The sequence below is a fragment of the Podarcis muralis genome, chromosome 16 (genome assembly GCF_964188315.1).
Source record: "Podarcis muralis chromosome 16, rPodMur119.hap1.1, whole genome shotgun sequence".
Classification (NCBI taxonomy): Eukaryota; Metazoa; Chordata; class Lepidosauria; order Squamata; family Lacertidae; genus Podarcis; species Podarcis muralis.
Window position 1 is genome coordinate 27,834,061 of NC_135670.1, and position 19,474 is coordinate 27,853,534.

General features: G+C 42.8%; 2 protein-coding genes across 7 annotated transcripts in view; both read left to right on the top strand.

Annotated features, from left to right (window-relative positions):
- The window catches only part of LOC114586354 (immunoglobulin lambda-1 light chain-like), a 154,953-nt gene extending 150,840 nt beyond the window's left edge, over positions 1 to 4,113 (top strand). For both annotated transcript variants that reach the window (XM_077920344.1, XM_077920343.1), the window contains exon 4: positions 3,554 to 4,113. In XM_077920344.1, the coding sequence (XP_077776470.1) occupies positions 3,554 to 3,873 (320 nt within the window). In that variant the 3' untranslated portion in view covers positions 3,874 to 4,113. The remainder of the gene's footprint in view (positions 1 to 3,553) is intronic.
- LOC114586357 (immunoglobulin lambda-1 light chain-like) overlaps positions 1 to 12,591 on the top strand; it is a 159,534-nt gene extending 146,943 nt beyond the window's left edge. For 3 of the 5 annotated variants that reach the window (XM_077920354.1, XM_077920353.1, XM_077920352.1), the window contains exons 3-4: positions 8,659 to 8,696; positions 12,036 to 12,591. In XM_077920354.1, coding sequence (XP_077776480.1) covers positions 8,659 to 8,696; positions 12,036 to 12,355 — 358 coding nt within the window. In that variant the 3' untranslated portion in view covers positions 12,356 to 12,591. The remainder of the gene's footprint in view (positions 1 to 8,658; positions 8,697 to 12,035) is intronic. The other 2 variants (XM_077920356.1, XM_077920355.1) reach the window with 1 other exon arrangement.
- Positions 12,592 to 19,474: the final 6,883 nt, after the last annotated feature.

Sequence of the window (19,474 nt, forward strand, 5' to 3'; positions counted from 1 at the left end):
GTCTCACTGGGGGGAAAATACGTGGGTACTTTTCTTTCTTTGTTCAATTTTTTATTTGCAAATATAAAAGGAAGGAGCAAAGCCAAAGACATTAGGTTGTATCTAATACTAGTCTTGTTTGGAGTAAACCAATTGCAGGCATAAAAGACTTACGTTCACTCATTTCAGTGGGTCTTTTTGGATTAAAACTGAGTTGCATGCTACCCAGCTGGCACTGGCAATAAGAATATTCCATTAATCCTAATGTAAATATAATTATACTCGGATTTACAAATAGGTATATAAATGATACTGATCATTATAAGCCATGCATTAAAAGGCAGAAAGCCCAGGGAGCTCTTCCGACTGCTGTGACACCTTCAGACCTAGAGGGGTTTAACAATCAAATTGTCTCCCATGGGAATTCTGGGAATTGTAGCTCTGTGAGGGGAATAGACTAGAGGGATCCTAAAATCTCTCCGCAACCTTTCCAAACTACAGTCCCCAGAGTTCTTTAGGGGAAGCTATGGCTATTTGGAGTGCTTTGATCCTATTTTAAATGGATTGCGCAAATGGGTCTATACAAAGAGGGGTAAATCTGCTTGGAGATGTGTGTAAGTTGGGGGGAAAGATGGTGAACGTGAACTGATTTGAAAACACGGGAAATGCAATTTAAGCCCAGAAAAATAAGAAACTAAAATTGACCCATTAATGTATCCCTGTTACCTGACTACAACACCTGCCAATAGGATGCCTTATTCAGAAGTGCTTGTTCTTTTTCTCTGACCATGATTGAAATATTATTATTATTATTATTATTATTATTATTATTATTATTATTATTATTATTATTATTATTATTATTATATTGATAAAAACCCATGCTCCTATTCTGCTTTCAGTGGAGCCATCTGCTAACATATGAGAAGGGGACTGAGTTTTCTCTGATTTACCCCAACCAACTGAGGTCTCCTCTGGCTTAAAATTCATTCCAGATGGTTGTGGGACCTTCTGAACAGTGTGAGGCAGTTGGCAGCGAGGGGAAGGGGGAACCAGAGAAAAACCAGCTCCCCCTTTTTATGTTAAAGAAAATAATAATAACTGGAAGGGATTTCACCTCAGTGATTTTTATTCTCCAGATTCAGAGTTAAGGCTTGTTTACAGAAGTGAAATGCTGTCTTTCCCCTCTATATGGCTGCGCCAGCGAGCAAAAATGGCTGTTGCTTGGACTCCCAAATGGGCAGAGTGCTGCTGCACTCTGTTCATGCTTGTGAGCTTCCCATAGACACCCAGTTGATCACTGTGAGAGCAGAATGGAAGTCTAGATGGGCCATTGCAACCCTGATCCAGCAGACCTCTTATTTTCTGATGCTATGTTATTCTTTCGCTCTTAGAGGCCATTTTGCAATACCCGTTGCCAGGGATCAAAAGCTCAGAGAGGGCTGTTGCTCTCAAAATCTTTTTGCAAGCTTCCAATAGACATCAGGTTGACTGCTATGAGCAGTGTCCCAAGCCAGTTGGGCTTCTCGCCTGATCCAAAAGGGCTCATCTTATTGACTTTAAAATATTTATGTGCAATGAAAGTTGACCCCCTCCGAGCTCAAACTGGGTGCTTTATTGATCTCTCCTTTGCTATGGCAGTCAGTATAAATATGTGGGTCATTTCCCCAGAAGAACTCATAATTTTGAACAATCCTTTGTACAGTGGTACCTCAGGTTAAGTACTTAATTCGTTCCGGAGGTCCGTACTTAACCTGAAACTGTTCTTAACCTGAAGCACCAGTTTAGCTAATGAGGCCTCCTGCTGCTGCCGTGCCGCAAGAGCACAATTTCTGTTCTCAAAGTTCTCTGAAGCAAAGTACTTAACCCGAGGTAATATTTCTGGGTTAGCGGAGTCTGTAACCTGAAGCGTATGTAACCTGAAGCGTATGTAACCTGAGGTACCACTGTGCTTAAGAACAAGTGACCAGTCCAAATTGTGCATTGACCTTGTCCACTACTGACCATGTCAGGGAATGGGTAACATAGTAATCCTCTACTTGTGCACGGATGCTGTGACACCAGAAATCACATCAGCCCTGGCCATGCTTAATGGGGCTGTCACCGACTGGAGAGACACAGATTCCACATCCCTGCTTTATGCTGACTGGCAGCACTTGCACAGTTATGGGATAGGGAGATCTGAACAGCTTTCTTCTTTCTTTGGCCGAGTAAGATTGTCTTCCATAAACTCAGTTTTAAAAGTGAGTCTGGAAGTGACTGTGGAGGCCAATTCTGGATCCACAAGTCCTTCCACAGTGGAGACATGGGTTTCTGGGCGGGAGTTGACCACGGTGTGGATTTGCCAAGCGTGCCTTCCTCTTAGCATGGTTCTCCCTTTTGTTCTGAGTTTGAGCATCTTCAAAGTCCACAACACCCTTGGTAAAAGCTGTTCTCCAACTGGAGTGCTCACAGGCCAGTGCTTCCCAGTTGTCGGTTATTATACAGTGGTACCTCGGGTTACATACGCTTTAGGTTACATACACTTCAGGTTACAGACTCCGCTAACCCAGAAATAGTACCTCGGGTTAAGAACTTTGCTTCAGGATAAGAACAGAAATTGTGCAGCAGTGGTGCAGTGGCAGCAGGAGGCCCCATTAGCTAAAGTGGTGCTTTAGGTTAAGAACAGTTTCAGGTTAAGAACAGACCTCCAGAACGAATTAAGTTCTTAATCCAAGGTACAGCTGTACTACATTTATTTATATTTGCCTTGAGAGTCTTTAAATCTCTTTTGTAGACCACCAGCATTGCACTTCCCATTTTTAAGTTCAGAATAGAGTACAGTGGTACCTCCAGTTGCAAATGGTTGGATCCCAAGGAATTCGCAACTGGAGGTGTAGCTACTGCGCATGTGCGTGGCACTGTTTAGCGCTTTTGCGCATGTGCGCACGGTGAAACCCGGAAAAATACTTCTGGGTTTGCCACGTACTTATCCCAAAGGATATGTAACCAGAGGTCAATGTAAGCAGAGGTACCACTGTAGTTGCTTTGGAAAATGATAATCAGGCATCTGCACAAGATGATCAGCCCAACTTTGCTTCTTCCAGTACACTGGCCTGTCTTCCCAAATGATGTGTAAAATTTGACTGCATCTCTCTAGTGTCTATGGTGTTCTAGATGTGGATATTCCTAACTGGACTGATGCAGTCTAAACTCTTCCTCTCACAGATCACCACAGTTCAGTCATGCCAAGAATGCCTGTGTTGCTTCATAGACTATAATATATTTTGCATGGGTTGAATCATGTGTTTGTTGCACGACAACATTTTGGGTTGCTATAAAGGAATACGACCTGGTTCTCCTGGACCTTTTTCATAGAATCATAAAGAGCTGTAAGACATCTTGTAGGACACTTCCAGCTCAAAGTATAGCTACCAAATAGTAACAGGTCCTTCCAAAACATTTCAGCACACTACATTGGAGAACTGGGTCAGATAGTGCTTCCTTTATGAAATCAAATAACTTATTACATGTGTCAAATATTTAATACTCCCCAGAGACACAACACTTAACCAGATTTCCCCTTGACTTCCAGGTCAGCCAACAGTACCTCCAACAGTGAACGTCTTCCCACCATCCCCAGAAGAACTGAAGAGCTCAGACAAAGCCACCCTGGTGTGTCTCATAGATGGCTTTTACCCAGGCGTTGTCCAAGTTACCTGGCAGGCTGATGGCACCACCATCTCCTCTGGGGTGGAGACAACCACACCCACCAAGCTGAATGACAAGTATGCGGCCAGCAGCTACCTCAGCATGAAAAGGTCCGACTGGGAGAGCTATGAGGCAGTCACCTGCAAAGTGACGCATGAAGGGAAGGCCATTGAGAAGGTGGTGAGGAGATCGGACTGTGCCTAAAGGCTGGATGGATCTGATGAGTTCCTCGTGCCTCCAGCAGCTGAGAAGAAAGAGTCCTTTCATGTTCAAGGGGGCCAAGTTTATTCTCTGATTTTCCCTAATGCTACGTTGATCCATTCAGCCTGGTTTCCTTCCTATGTTGTTCCCCTCCCCACACCCTCTCCCTTCCTCTTCTCCCTGGAATCTCCTTTGTGTGTTGGCTTATAATGTTAGCAAATTAATAAAATGTCATACATTTCACCAGTGTGGCTTCTTTACCCACTAATTTATTTCATCGCCTTCAAACAGGTTGTGCTCATGGTTTCCTGTCATATTGCAGAAGGAAGTGTGCTGTTCCTCTACCAAAATGCCCTCAGCTCAGGTCTGTGGCTGATAGCAGCAGTGGAAAAAGCAGTGTGATTTCATGGAAACATAGGAATTGGCCTTCTCCCAAGTCAGCCCAGTGGTCCATCTAGGTGGGCATTTTCTACGCTGCTGGGATGTGGCTTTCCTACAGATCAGGCAGAGTTCTCTATATGAGGTGCTTTTTTCTGGGGGGATGCAGGGGCACACATACCCCTAAACATTTTGTGAATCTAATAGGAGAAGAAAAAAATTAGTTTCTTCTCTAGCACAGTGAATCGTCCGTTCTGTTGCTACCCCCATAGCAGCCTTTTGTTCATTTACTGTGTTTATTTTTCCCCATTTGAACTATAAAATGGTGATTTTCTTGAGTCAAAATGAGAGTACCTCTAAACATTTTTTAAAAATAAAAAAAGCACTGTCTATATGTGACCTGTGATCCTTTCCAATGAGCAGTGCTTTATCTAAACAGGTTCCAGTGCTAGAGGAGCAGAGCTACATAATGGCTCAGCAACCTTTTTAGTATTATTATTGTGATCAATTGACCCTTTTAATTGCTTTTTTTTAAAAAATGTATTAACTTCCTTTGCCCAGTGGAAGTTGACTACTGCTCTCACTTTTTCTGGTTGTCCTTCCACTCCACGATTCATTTCAGGTGGTCTTTCAAACATTCCCAAACATTGCCACTGGTCTGCCATCTTCTTCAAGCCACAATAGGGAGAGTGGTCTATTTGGGTCCATAGGTACAAATGGAGCCCTGGTCCACCAACCCTGGTCCACCAACCTCAGTGTCCTCAGGAAGACCCAACCTGCCTGCCTTCTGTACAACCATTCAACAGATGGCTCTGCCTCTACTTGGCTCTAGCCCTACTTTCCACCCAATCAGTTTCATTGCTCTGATTGCTTTTGGAAGGCAATATGAAGAGCCGATAGCCTCCAGTGAATGAACGTCATAGGTTTCCCTGAAGAATAGGATAAATTCTTTTAAAAACTGCTTTAAGTATGTCTAACTGCTTCTGAAGACCATGTGGAATGATTGGTATCAGAACAGTATACCTGAAGGAGCGTCTCCACCCCCATCGTTCAGCCCAGACACTGAGGTCCAGCTCCAAGGGCCTTCTGGTGGTTCCCTGCCTGCAAGAAGTGAGGTTACAGGGAACCCATCAGAGGCCTTCTCAGTAGTGGCACCCGTCCTGTGGAACACCCTCCCATCAGATGTCAAGGAAATAAACAACTATCTGACTTTTAGAAGACATCTGAAGGCAGCCCTGTTTAGGGAAGTTTTTAATGTCTGATGTTTCATCGCTTTTATTATTAATAATAATATTCTGTTGGGAGCCGCCCAGAGTGGAAAACACTGCCAGATGGGCAGTGTATAAATAAATTATTATTATTATTATTATTATTATTATTATTATTATTATTATTACAATGATATCCTGAAAAAAGTGACCTGCTTACTGTGCTAATGTAAATCCTGGTTAATAATAATAATAATAATATTCCCGGACACGACTTTGGTACTTCCACTTTCCCCATTTTTAGAATTAAAGGTAACTCCTGAACAGAGATATGAAAACCTACAAGAAGAAAAGTGGAAAAATTGAGGAAACTCATTTCCCCAGAAATATTCCCAAGTTGTTCTTTCCCCCTATTTATTGCCCCCAAAATTGAAAGGAAAACCACAAAAATTGGTAGGGGGACAATTTTTTCCATATTTTTCCCCAGGTCTTCACATCTCTAGTGCTTCTGATGTAAATGTCCACCTCATCTGTTATCCTGTTTCCCACAACTGGTAGTCGGGTGGCCTTCAGGGACAGCCAGGTATGCTTCCAGGAAGCCCACAAGAAAGCAACTCTGAGGAACTCTACATTAGTTGCTAGCAGTGGGCAGTTCTACATGTAAATGAGATGACAAATATTTCTTCCCTCGTCAGCCTTCTCCCTCCCCATTTTTTCTCACATCCACACTGCTCCATGACAAAACCCTTCCACCCCAAAAGAGATAACCATCCGCTTCATTTTGATACATCAAAATAAGAGAGGGTCTCCAACTTTAATTTCTGAGTGTCGGCTTAAAATATCAGCCTACTGTTGACATCCACAGGAGACTACAGAACCCATGATACAGTGCAACTGTGATCAAAATACACCTCCACAGAAACATCCCAGGCCTGTGTAAGGCAGGGAATGGAAGCCAGAACCACCACAGGAGAGGCAAATAACAAAGCATAGGTTCCAGCATTTCTCCAATCCAAACAGGGACATCCTATTCCATAAGAGTAATTTTACTATTAATAGCCTTCCCATCGGACTGGGTTGCCCCAGCCACTCAGGGCAGCTTCCAACATATATAAAAGCATAATAAAACATTAAACTTTTTTTTTTAAAGAAAAAAAACTTCCCTATACAAGGCTGCCATAAGATGGATCAGTGGTTGGATAACTCAATTCCCTCCAACATTTCTCTGATGAAAATAGGGATGTCCTAAGGAAAAGGGGCCCCTTCATGGATCACTGCAAAGGGACTTGAATAACTCAGAGAAGCTTTGAGCTAGGCTGTGCAGGGCCACCCAAGACGGACAGGTCATAGCCGAGAATTTAGACTAAAATGTGATCCACCTGGAGAAGGAACTGGCAATCCACTCCAGCATTTTGCCAAGAAAACTCCATGGACATAAAAAAAGGAGTAGCTTTGAGGAGAAAGTGAGAGTTTCCAAGGCATGCCCTGGTTCATGGGATCATGGAGAGTCAAACACAATTAAGATGACTAAACAACAACAACAAAAGGAAAAGGGAGACATTCTGGGATCAAAACAGAAACCGGGGTGGCTTCTGTAAATCCAGGGCTGTTCCCTGGAGAGACTGACAACGTTATTTTTAAGGTATTTTAAATGGTTTCTCAAAGGGTTAAGAAGTCATACTAGCTGCTCATTACAGGCAAGTTCGTATGTATAGTCAAAGAAACGGTTCAATGCCTTGAATTAATTTATAAGAAACTTTTGCAGCACAGATAAAGCTTCACTGTCTGTGTGATCTCTTCTAAGAAACAATTTCTTCATTAGCTGGATATGTTACTGCTATGAATGTTATGTGTTTCCCAGAAAGGTAGGCTTGCCTGACTAATTCATTCTTTGGGAATTCTGATGCAAACTGATATGATCATGGAATAAGGTGCAAATTAGTCATCTTTGGATTTTGTGTTTCTCCAAATTTTGCGATACAGTTCTTAGCTTAAAAAAAATCAAGGATCTGCATCTTAGCATAAAAGCTGTTTTCAGAAATGCATGATTTGAGAGAAATATGTATATTGGAAAAAATACGTTTAAAATTAACCATGTTTGTGGCAAATTAAATAACAATAGCAATTGTAGATTAATGTGGGAAGGGGACCAAAGAAACTTACGAATGGAAATGGATTTATGAATGAATATGGATCTATGAATGGACATGGACAGGAATTAAACTGACCCATTCATCCCTAGCACTGGAAAATTGGTTGGATAAAGGACTTCATCTAACATACTCCCTGCATCCAAGAACAGACTGTCTGGGCAATGGAAGATCTACAACCAGGAAGATTTACAAAGAGTCACGTACCGGTATTTTAAAAATAACTGTCATGGTTTGATAACAGGACCTTATCATTGTCACCCCAGAGATAGGGGTGGTCAAAGGCCTGGAAATGATGCCTTATGAGGAACGGCTAAGGGAGCTGGGCATGTTTAGCCTGGAGAAGAGGAGGTTAAGGGGTGATATGATAGCCATGTTCAAATATATAAAAGGATGTCACATAGAGGAGGGAGAAAGGCTGTTTTCTGCTGCTCCAGAGAAGCGGACACGGAGCAATGGATCCAAACTACAAGAAAGAAGATTCCACCTAAACATTAGGAAGAACTTCCTGACAGTAAGAGCTGTTCGACAGTGGAATTTGCTGCCAAGGAGTGTGGTGGAGTCTCCTTCTTTGGAGGTCTTTAAGCAGAGGCTTGACAACCATATGTCAGGAGTGCTCTGATGGTGTTTCCTGCTTGGCAGGGGGTTGGACTCGATGGCCCTTGTGGTCTCTTCCAACTCTATGATTCTATGATTCTATGATTCTATGATAGGTTTGTTTTGTTTTCTCAAAAAAGAAATGCACCATTGCCTACAACTTCTTTGGAAACAGTAAAATATTCTTTTAGAAAATGCATACTATTGTTTATTGCCCACTGTCAGGTCCTGTGGCAAGAATGGGGAAACATTTTGGCCCTCTGGACATGACTAGACTCCCAGCTTCTTCCAATACAAGTCAGAATGGTCAATGGTCAATGATGATGGAAGTCATAGTCAAGCAAAATTTGGGGAGGGGGTCCCAGGTCTGCCTACTCCTCCCAGATGGACTGAGGTTCTGTACCATTTCACACCTGTAAGGGAGGCAGGTTTTTGTACAGCCGTGTGTCACTGTGGTGGGTCTTCGGAGGAGGAACCCACTTGACTGTCACAGGTAAGTCACCAAATTTATCCTGAATCTTTGTGTACCTGATGCAATATTCTAATATTTCCATCATTTTTTGCCTTCTTTTCATTCTCTGGTTCTTGATTGACTTTTGGGCTTTCCGTATTATATCTACGCTGATTCTTTCATAGGGTCTGTTGAATTGTTAAAAAACCAGGCAGGGTGTTCAAAAAAATCCTATTCGCTGCATGTAGAAACAAAGATGGATCGGTTTAATCCTACTTCTTGGGTGGTGTGGGGCGTCAATGAAATGTCTCTATAAACTCTGTCAGTCTTTCCCACTGGGCGGAAATTATGTTCGAAAACTGAGTTTGAGTTGTGGCATCTCCTATACAACTGGATTACATCTGATGGGATTCACTGATTCTGCTATTAAGAATCCTGACTGTGAATGAAGAAAAATAGAGTAAAATAGATAGTTTATAAACTTGCAACAAGCTCTTTTTAAATATTCACTGAGAGTTTCCATCTAGATTTTACTTTAATGATAGAAACTATGCAATTGTTTTTCCAAAGTTGAACTGAGTTTTGTGAATGACACTTCATCAAAATGAAATGGTAGATCTTATTCTACTTTTTTTGTGGGGGGGGGGGTTATTCTGAGAAATGCAATCCAAAATCCATAACAATAGCACTGTTGAAGTCTATGCAACTGCACTGGCAGAAGTAGACTATGAATTTTAGCCTTACGCAGTGACTTTAGCGAGATTGTAGGGAAAGAACCACTTTATTGAGTGCATACAAGTGTATGCAAAACCAAAATATTAGACTCTGGGATGCCATAAATTTTAAAGACACCCAATTGTTCAAATTGTCATGTCACCCTCTAAGACATCTAGATGAAATCAGTCTTGAAGATGGAAATCAGGAGCCTATTATAACTATAAGAGAATACAGGTGCCTGGTTGCCACCATCCAAGCCGATTTCACAGATGTATTAGTTTTTTCACATGTTGACTTGAATCCGCATGATCTAAGTGTTTGATCTCAAAGCAAATTCCTCTGAGCAATGCTATTTTAAAGATCTGATATTCTAAAATAGGCTGGGTATAGAAGGCATTGGGATCCAAGCATCCTTTCTGAGAAAGGTTCGCTGGAACTATTTTTGAGCTTCCACTATGTCACCACAATGAATTATTTTCAAAGAGGTTTCTCCAAGAGAAACTCTTCTTAGATTGCACCCAGAATTGTCCATCAGTTCATTGCAAGGATGGGACAACCTGTGACTCCTCCAGATTTTTCTGGGCTGCAGCTTGCAATAAGCCTGGCCATTAGCCATGCTGGCCAAAACTACGGAGAGTTGACTCCAACGACTCAAAACAGGTTCCCCCTGTTTTGATAGACTCAGTTTTTTTAGGGAGAATGTCTTCTTCCAGAATATATTAGTGATTCCATGGCAGGAGTAAGTGGCAGAATCCAACCATTCCAATGCATTTACTGGAATCGAGTCAACATATATATATATATATTTTAAAAATACATCTGTTTGGGAAAACCCTGCTATAATGTATAGTATTCTCTTACAATTCTGTGTGATACCAAAGCTAATTCCTCTAGGACATCCTATTTTAAACATCTGATCTTCTAAGAAGGGCTGAGAATGTGGTCAGTGGCGATGAGATTATGATAACAGATTACTAATTCACAAGAGCTCGGCCCATCATCCCCAATTGTCCCTAGTTACCAGTGATAGGTATGGTTTTCTGATGTCTGTTCCTGGTCAATGTTTCCTGCATTTGTCCACATAATAACTTTGGGAGATGCCTTATTGAGCAGCTGGATGTGAAACCTGTGGCCCTCCAAACATTGTTGAGCTCCAGCTCCTATCAGCTGCAAATGCTTAGAGATTATGGGAGTCATAGCCCAACCACATCTGAATAACCAGAGCTTTCACATCCCAGTATGAGAGTATTCAGTCTTCAATTATTCAGCTTCCTCCGCTGTAGAAGTTAGATTTATGGATGGATGTATCTTGTGCCCATATAAGTACATTGGTCTTGGTTTATAGAAGTACAACAAAGTTGGCCAGGGGGGTGGTAAAAGTGAGAAAAATATGAGGAAAAACGAAGAAACTGTGTCTGTTTAGCTGGGACAAGAAAAAGCTGAGCTGGGGTATAAAGAACAATATCTGAAAGGCTATCATCCAGAAGAGGACAACAGCCTGTTCTCTGCTGCCCCAAAGGGCAGATCCGATTAAGTTTGCAGAAAGATAAGCTTCTAGTTGGTGAGAGAAGTTTAGCAACACCAACCAGTTATGTAGAGGGTTTCTGATTTGTTGACCATCATAAAGGGGACGATGATGTAATTACCTATAAAGATGGTGGGTCTTCAAGTTTAGGCTGGACAGAGTTCTGCTGAGATCACTCTAGCTCTGGATCTCCTGCAGCAAGCAGGATGTTGGACTAGGTAACCTGCAGGAGCCCTTCCATAATTCCCCATTCTCTATGGCTCTCCAACTCTATGATTCTATAGACTTACACTCCATGCAGTGCTCAGCTTGCCGCATTAACCCATTAAGCAACTATGGAAGCATATATTGAATCACCCACTGACTAGGCAGTGGAAGCTGGTCCATTTGGGTCAATAGGGTGCTACCCCATCAACCTCAATGTGCCCTCAGCCAGCACTCACATGACTGCTTTCTTACTTGCAACCACTACGGGGGTGGCCCTGGCTGTCAGCTTTTCCTCCTTAGTCTCAGTGTTGCCCTTCTAGTACTCAGCAGGGAAGAGGATGGGGACAAAATTAGAATGAGTTGGCTTCGCCTGTCACTGGTTCCAACTCCACCTAACATTGGTCTCCCTTGCTTTCTGCTGCACCAATCCCAGTGGGCATCACTGTAATGAAGGCAGGTTCTCAGCATATATCTAAGCAGAAGAGTATATTTAAGCAACCCTTCTACAAATTAAATTAATCCAGCAGGCAGATTGTCCAGCAATGTGCAATGGTGAGGAACAAGGGGAATGGCTTGGCCAGCAATGGGGTGTTCCAATGAGTGTCTGCCAATTCTTATTTCTGAGCTGCTGAGGGTAAGTTAGACTCAGTGTCATATATCAGTCCAAAAGGAAGAACAGGGTGTTTCTGAAACACACTCAGAGTGTCCTGCTCTGATTACAGCACAAGCAGGACCTACACTCTGAGGACTGGGAGACAGCCTTCCCAAACTAGAAGACATGACTTCCAGAGGCGTTCGTTTTTTAAACAAGGAAATAGGATCCGATTGCAATTCCTTTATGAAATCAAATAAATTACGCAATCCCATATGTCTCTATTATATAATATTCCCCTGAGACACGACACTTAACCAGATTTCCCCTTGACTTCCAGGTCAGCCAACAGTACCTCCAACAGTGAACGTCTTCCCACCATCCCCAGAAGAACTGAAGAGCTCAGACAAAGCCACCACGGTGTGTCTCATGGATGGCTTTTACCCAGGCACTGTCCAAGTTACCTGGCAGGCTGATGGCACCACCATCTCCTCTGGGGTGGAGACAACCACACCCACCAAGCTGAATGATAAGTATGCGGCCAGCAGCTACCTCAGCATGAGAAAGTCCGACTGGGAGAGCTATGAGGCAGTCACCTGCAAAGTGACGCATGAAGGGAAGACCGTTGAGAAGGTGGTGAGGAGATTGGACTGTGCCTAAAGGCTGCATGAGTCTGATGAGTTCCTCGTGCCTCCAGAAGCCAAGAAGGAAGAGTCCTTTCATGTTCAAGGGGGCCAAGTTTATTCTCTGATTTCCTCTAATGCTACGTTGATCCATCCAGCCTGGTTTCCTTCCTATGTCGTTCCCTCCCCACACCTCCTCCCTTCCTCTTCTCCCTGGAATCTCCTTTGTGTGTTGGCTTATAATGTTTGCAAATTAATAAAATGTCATACATTTCACTGTTGTGATTTCTTTACCCACTAACTTATTGCAGTTACTTCAAACAGGTTGTGTTCATGGTTTCCTGTCATATTACACTCTGTGCTACACAGAAGGAAGTGTGCTGTTACTCAGCCAAAATGCACTCAGCTCAGGTCGACGGCTGGTAGCAGCAGTGATAAAAGCAGTGTGATTTCATGGGAATGTAGGAAGCAGCCTTCTCCCAAGTCTGCCCATTGGTCCATCTAGGTAGGCATTTTCTACACTGGTGGGCTGTGGCTTTCCTGGAGATCAGGCAGGGTTTTCTCTTAGTCCCACCTACCAATTCAGCTCCTGGGAAATGGAAAAGGTGGATTTGGGATCAGGATGCATCCCAGAATCATTTCTGGGGGGTATTTCAAACATTCCCAAAAATCTGACATGTTCTTTCTTCAACTCAGTGGAGCTCTTGTTGCATTCAGGATGTCCCCTAAGGGCTGAATGAGTCCATTGTGGGCCTCATGCCTCCATCAGGGTCCTTTCTTCCTCCAGGGGACCAATCTGCCCTCTGATTTCTGCTAATGCTACTTTTATCCATTAAGTTTGGTTTCCTTCCTATGTCGTTCCCCTCCCCACACCTCCTCCCTTCCAATTCTCCCTTGAGCCCCCTTGGTCTGTTGGCTTCGAATGTCAGCACATTAATAAAATTTCGTACATTTCACTGACATCATTTCTTTACCAAGGGACTTTTCCACGTAAGCAAGTTGTTTTACAGCAATAACAACCACACATTCCTACTTTGTGGGAAGAAACATTCCCTTACTCAGCCAAAATATTCCCTGTCTACTCCTTAGTATATTTGGAAGCTCAATTCCTACAGCATTGCTTTAGAAACAGGGAAAGAAATTGTACCAGGCCCTACTGCAGCTAAAGGATGGTCCAATGGAAGAGGAGCAAAGCCGTAGCTGATTAGCAGAGCACCTCCTTTGCATGCAGAAGGTTTCTGTTTCAACCCCCAACACTATCTCTCAGGAGAGCTGGGAATGTCCACAGTCCAAAACACTGGCAGTCAGTATGGACAATACTGAGAGAGATACACCAATGGTCTGACTTGGTTGAAGGCAGCATCCTGTTTAAAAGGAGATTGGTTGGGTCCAGGTTTCATTCCAAGGAATTTCCTGACACTTGATTTCACACACACACACACAACCAGGTGTGACCTGGAGGGGAGATGCAACACAGGTATGGCAGGGCTGTGGTGCCAAGCAGTTAGCCCCACCCCCTTGAGGTCATGTGACTCTCCCAGCCCCTGCCAAGAAGAGGTTGAACTCTTTGCAGCAAGGGGCCTTTTGTACCCAAGCATGTTGGATACTGAGCAGTTGAGAACCCTGGTTGCTCATGGTTCTCCATGGTGCAAGTAGCCTCTGTGGGTACCTGAGAATCACCACTACAAGAAGTTGAGGTCTTCATGAGAGGGAGCTGGAGAACCATAAGACCTCGGTGGATGGGGGGCCAAAGTCAAAAGTGGGTGGAGCAATAAATATACAGAAGATGAGTTTCTGCACATGGTCATGCATCCCTCTCTATCAAGCAAGAGTCGTTATCAGACTACAAGGTCCAGTCAGGCTAAAACGCTCCAGAATAGTGTGAAGCAAGGGTGATGTGGAGTGTGGCTTAGGGTGTGGTTGGAGAGGGGTAGTGGTATGGAAAAGTCCCAAGGGCCAGATGGAAAAACCTGGAGAGATGTATTTGGTCCCTGGGCCTGAGATTCCCTACCCCGTAACACAGAGACATGAAAAGAGCCCTGCTGAATCATGTCCGTCTAATAGATAGCCAGATACATCTTGGAAGTCCACAATGAAAGCAACATATGGGGACTCTACATTTGTCAGAGACAGTGCACGGTCCTATATCACCCACAGGAAACATCAGTTCCCTGCCCATGTGAAATTAGCCTTCTTCCTACCCTCACATCCAGCCTAAATCTTCTGATGCAGGTCACTGGTCCCTCATGGGAGAGAGATGGGAAAGGGGGAACATAGACTGGTGCAAAGCAAACATTGATGCACACCATATCAACACCTGTGGGGAAATAGGTGTGGTCGCAGGACTTCAGGTTTGCTCTGAAGGGGGGATTCAGATCTCAGAGCGAATCTTCCTTCCTCCTGTCCACTGGTTCCTAACATGGATTCAAACACTGCAGTGAGGAATGGGGTATTAGAGCAAGGCCCATACTCACCGGAGCAATGGAATATTTCTAAAAAGTGCTGCTCCATAGGATTAATATCACTTTCTTTAGGCAAGGGGTGGGTAACCTGCAGCCCTCCAGGTGTTATTAAACGCCCATCATAATCTACAACTGGCTATGCTGGCTGAGGGCTGATGGGAGCTGGAGTCCAACAACAACACCCATAATGCAGCGCAAGTATGATCAAAATGCCCATCTATATTGTTTAGAGAGGAAGGGTGGTGGTTCCGTTGGAAAGACAGAATCCACTGAAACAAGGTGGGATGTTAATTTCTCTCTCCCAATTTATTCCTTAGTTCAAGCACCATTTCCAGGTACATTCTGTTTTAGTTGAAATTTAGTGGTGTAACCCTCCAGAACCAATTAATAAGGCATTTTTTTACACTGATTTCTCAACACCCCCACTGCAAGTTAAGGAAGTTAAAGGAACGGTCTAGTGCATTGGGTTAAATTTATAAGAAACTGAGCATAGACAAAGCTTCACTGCCTACAAGTTCATATTTGGGACCTCTTATCTTGTAAGAAATGTATTCTACATCCACTAGCCAAGGTGAATCATTGGTACCAGTTCTATGGTTCTCCTGCTGACAACAAGCTAAAGACCACATCTATAGTGCTACATCCTCTAAGGCAACGATTCTGGGTATCAGAAGAAATACCTGAAAGACTTCAGTGTGGTAGGATACCTCTGCAGTGCCACAAATCCAACTCAATGGTGTAACGTTGGAAAATGTCAATCACTTCTCCTACATGGGCAGTTATCTTTCCACAAGGGCCGACATGGAAGCCGAAATCCAGCATCGCCTGAGCTCTGTGAGTGCAGCTTTCTCCTGATTGAAGTGCAGAGTATTTGAGGACCAGGACATTCACAGGGAAACCAAAAGGCTTGTTTACAAAGCTATTGTACTACCAACTTTACTGTATGCTTGTGAAACATGGACCACTTATAAAGGCCATCTCCAACTTCTCGAAAGTTTCCATCAATGGTGTTTCTGGAAATTTTTTACACATCACTTGGGAAGACAGGCGAACTAATGCCAGTGTGCTTGAAGAAGCAAAGATCACCAGTGTCAAAGCAATGATTCCTCAACATCCACTTCGTTGGGCTGGTCATGTTGTGCAGATGCCTGATTATCGTCTTCCAAAGCAACTACTCTACTCTCAACTTAACAATGGAAAGCGTAATGCTGGTGTTCAACAAAAGAGGTTCAAAGACTCTCTAGGCAAATCTAAAAAAATGTAGTATAAACACTGACAACTGGGAAACACTGGTCTGTGAGCACTCCAATTGGGGAGCAGCCTTTACCAAAAGTGTCATGGACTTTGAAGATGCTCGAACTCAGGACGAAAGGGAGAAATGTGCTAAGAGAAATGCACGCTTGGAAAATCCCCACCATGATCAACTCCCACCTGGAAACCTATGTCCCCATTGTGGAAGAATGTGTGGATCCACAACTGGCCTCCACAGTCACTTATGGACTCGCTGTTAAAACCGTATTTATGGAAGACGATCTTACTCAGCTACAAGTGATCGCCAATGAAGAAGAAGAAGATAGGATATACTATGAATGTTTGACATTATTATGGATGACTAAAGCATCCGTCCTTTTCTGCTTCCAGTCAGGTAAGAATGATACATATTCAATATGTCATTAACTACAGCTTCTTTGGAAGCTGAAGGTATTCCACTTTGGAAAACCAAAAGTTGTTGTGCCATTGTCTGTTCTTCTGTCATGTGATATAGGTGTTGATGTTCTATTCCAGGAAATAAGGTCAGGTTTTTGTACAGCAGTGTGTCACTGTGCTCATCTTTGGGATGAGGGACCCATCTGCTCATCTCTGGTAAGTCACTGAATTTTTCATGTTCCTTTCCTTTTCATGGATAATATTTTAACATTTCCATCTTATTTTATCCTTTTCCACATATTAAACTAAGCTCTACTTAGAGCAGACCCATTGAAATTAATGAACCTAGCACCATTGATTTCAATGGGTCCACACTAAATATGTATTGCATTGGATATAACAACCTATCATTCAATCCAGACAAAGGATGGGAACAAAATTCAATTTTCTTTGCATTTTAATGAGAAACTACCCATTCCACACTTCTCAAATCAACATGAGAATCGAGGCACAATTATCCTTTCAAAATTTTCAAATTTTCAGACGCAGTCCTCCAACAAAATAATGCATGCAAAAATATGTGTATTATGGGAAAGGTCCCCAAAAGACATATTTTCATGATATTAACATTAATAGAAGCATCATATTAGGGAAAATAAGTTTCAAAAAAAAAAATGTGTTATTCAAACCTGCATACAAAAATGTGTGTATTGGGATAAATTCATGCTAAAATGCTGGTGAATTCTCAAGAGGAGTTTTTTTAAACCAAAAACCAAAAACACAACAGCCTCAAATTGCTGTGGAAATGTGGAGAACTTAACTGTAGATTGAAAACAATAAGAAACCCAAACTCACAAATTCTCCCATCCCTAATCCAGACTGAATCTTTGACATAACAATATAAATTTAACTGAAGCCAGACCGGAAGGTTCAAATCCCATTTTACCATTTTACCCCTCTCCCCCACTCCCAAAGTTGAGGAATTTGTTGGCAAAAGAATTGGGGTATCCCACCTCCTTTTCTTTGGGTGGGCCAATGAGATAAACGTCTGTAGGTCTCTTCTGTGGTTACTCTCAAACTCTTGACATACCCTTTCCGTTGGATGGAATATGCATCAGAAAAGCAAATTTGAGTGATATCATTTTACCAAAGCAACATTGCTGTTGTTGTTTAGTCGTTTAGTCGTGTCCGACTCTTCGTGACCCCATGGACCAGAGCACGCCAGGCACTTCTGTCCTCCACTGCCTCCCGCAGTTTGATCAAACTCATGCTGGTAGCTTCAAGAACACCATTCAACCATCTCATCCTCTGTCGTCCCCTTCTCCTTGTGCCCTCCATTTTTCCCAACATCAGGGTCTTTTCCAGGGAGTCTTCTCTTCTCATGAGGTGGCCAAAGTATTGGAGCCTCAGCTTCAGGATCTGTCCTTCCAGTGAGCACTCAGGGCTGATTTCCTTAAGAATGGAGAGGTTTGGTCTTCTTGCAGTCCATGGAACTCTCAAGAGTCTCCTCCAGCACCATAATTCAAAAGCATCAATTCTTCGGCGTTCAGCCTTCTTTATGGTCCAGCTCTCACTTCCATACATCACTACTAGGAAAACCATAGCTTTTACTATACGGACCTTTGTTGGCAAGGTGATGTCTCTACTTTTTAAGATGCTGTCTAGGTTTGTCAAAGCAACATTAGGAAATGCAAATCCTGGATCATCCGGGCTGGATTATTTCTGCTGAGGAAAGTTGAATTCTTTTATTCCATTTGTAGCCATTAGCATTTTAAAATAGAGTAAAATCAAGGGATACCCTCCTTTATTTATTTATTTTATTTATTAGATTTATCTAACGCCCTTCATTTAAAAAATATATATCTCAGGGCAGTTTACAAACTTGAGAGGGGACAATCCTATGGAAAGATTCACTGGGACAAGCAGTTTAGGATGCAGTGGATCTCCAGCACAGCTGGCTGATTCCTGGCGCAGCTGGGCTCAGACATCCTTAAGTCCCCAAACCTGGCTCAGCATAACATCCTCATTCCAGCTCAACCAGAGCTAGGCTGGCTGAGCTAAGACTGGTGAAATTCCTCAAAATGGGACATTCTGGAGGCAGGAACAGAGGGAAGAGGACTTAGGCACTATCCTGAGCCAGGAAGGAAGAATCCACTTGTGTAAAGGGATGAGTGTATTCTATGATTTCTTCCTAATGCTCTTTGGACCCATAAAGTAATTCAGAGTGGCACGGTTGTGAGACATTCACCTGAAAAGTGATGTATGAAAGGCAGAGCACTGAGAAGTATGTAACGAGATGGGCATGTTCTTAGATGTTGGAGGTCTTTATGGATCAAGCTAGCATTAAGAGGAGATCAGAGGATGTGCTCAGCTCCCTGAAGGTACAACTTTTTCTTCCTGGTTGATCAGGAAGTTGTACCTTCAGGGAGCAAAGCACATCCTCTGATTTCCTCTTATTGCTAGCTTGATCCATAAAGGTTGGCTTGTGCTCTAGGCAATTCCACTCTCCACATGGCCTCCCTTCTCTTTGGAATAGTAGTAGTAGTAGTAGTAGTAGTAGTAGTAGTAATAATAATAATAATAATAATAATAATAATAATAATAATAATAATATATTTATACCCCACCCATTTGGCTGGGTTTCCCCAGCCACTCTGGGCAGCTCCCAACAGAATATTAAAGAAACAATGAAACATCAAACATTAAAAACCTCATTAAACAGGGCTGCCTTCAGATGTCATCTAAAAGTCAGATAGTTGTTTATCTCCTTGACATCTGATGGGAGGGCGTTCCACAGAGAATCCCTTTTGTATGTTATCTTCTAATGGTAGCACATCCATAACATTTAATACATGTCGCTGATGGCATTTCTTTAGCAAAGAAGCTCTCCCAGTTCCTGCAAGTTGTTTTCATTTCAAAAGAAAAAGACTTTGGTGTGTGGGACAATATGGGGAGACATGTGTCCACAGGTGCATCGATGCTTTAATTTCCTTTAACAGAAGTGTGAACTTGAAAGGGAAAGTAAGACATGTGGCAAGAACATCCAT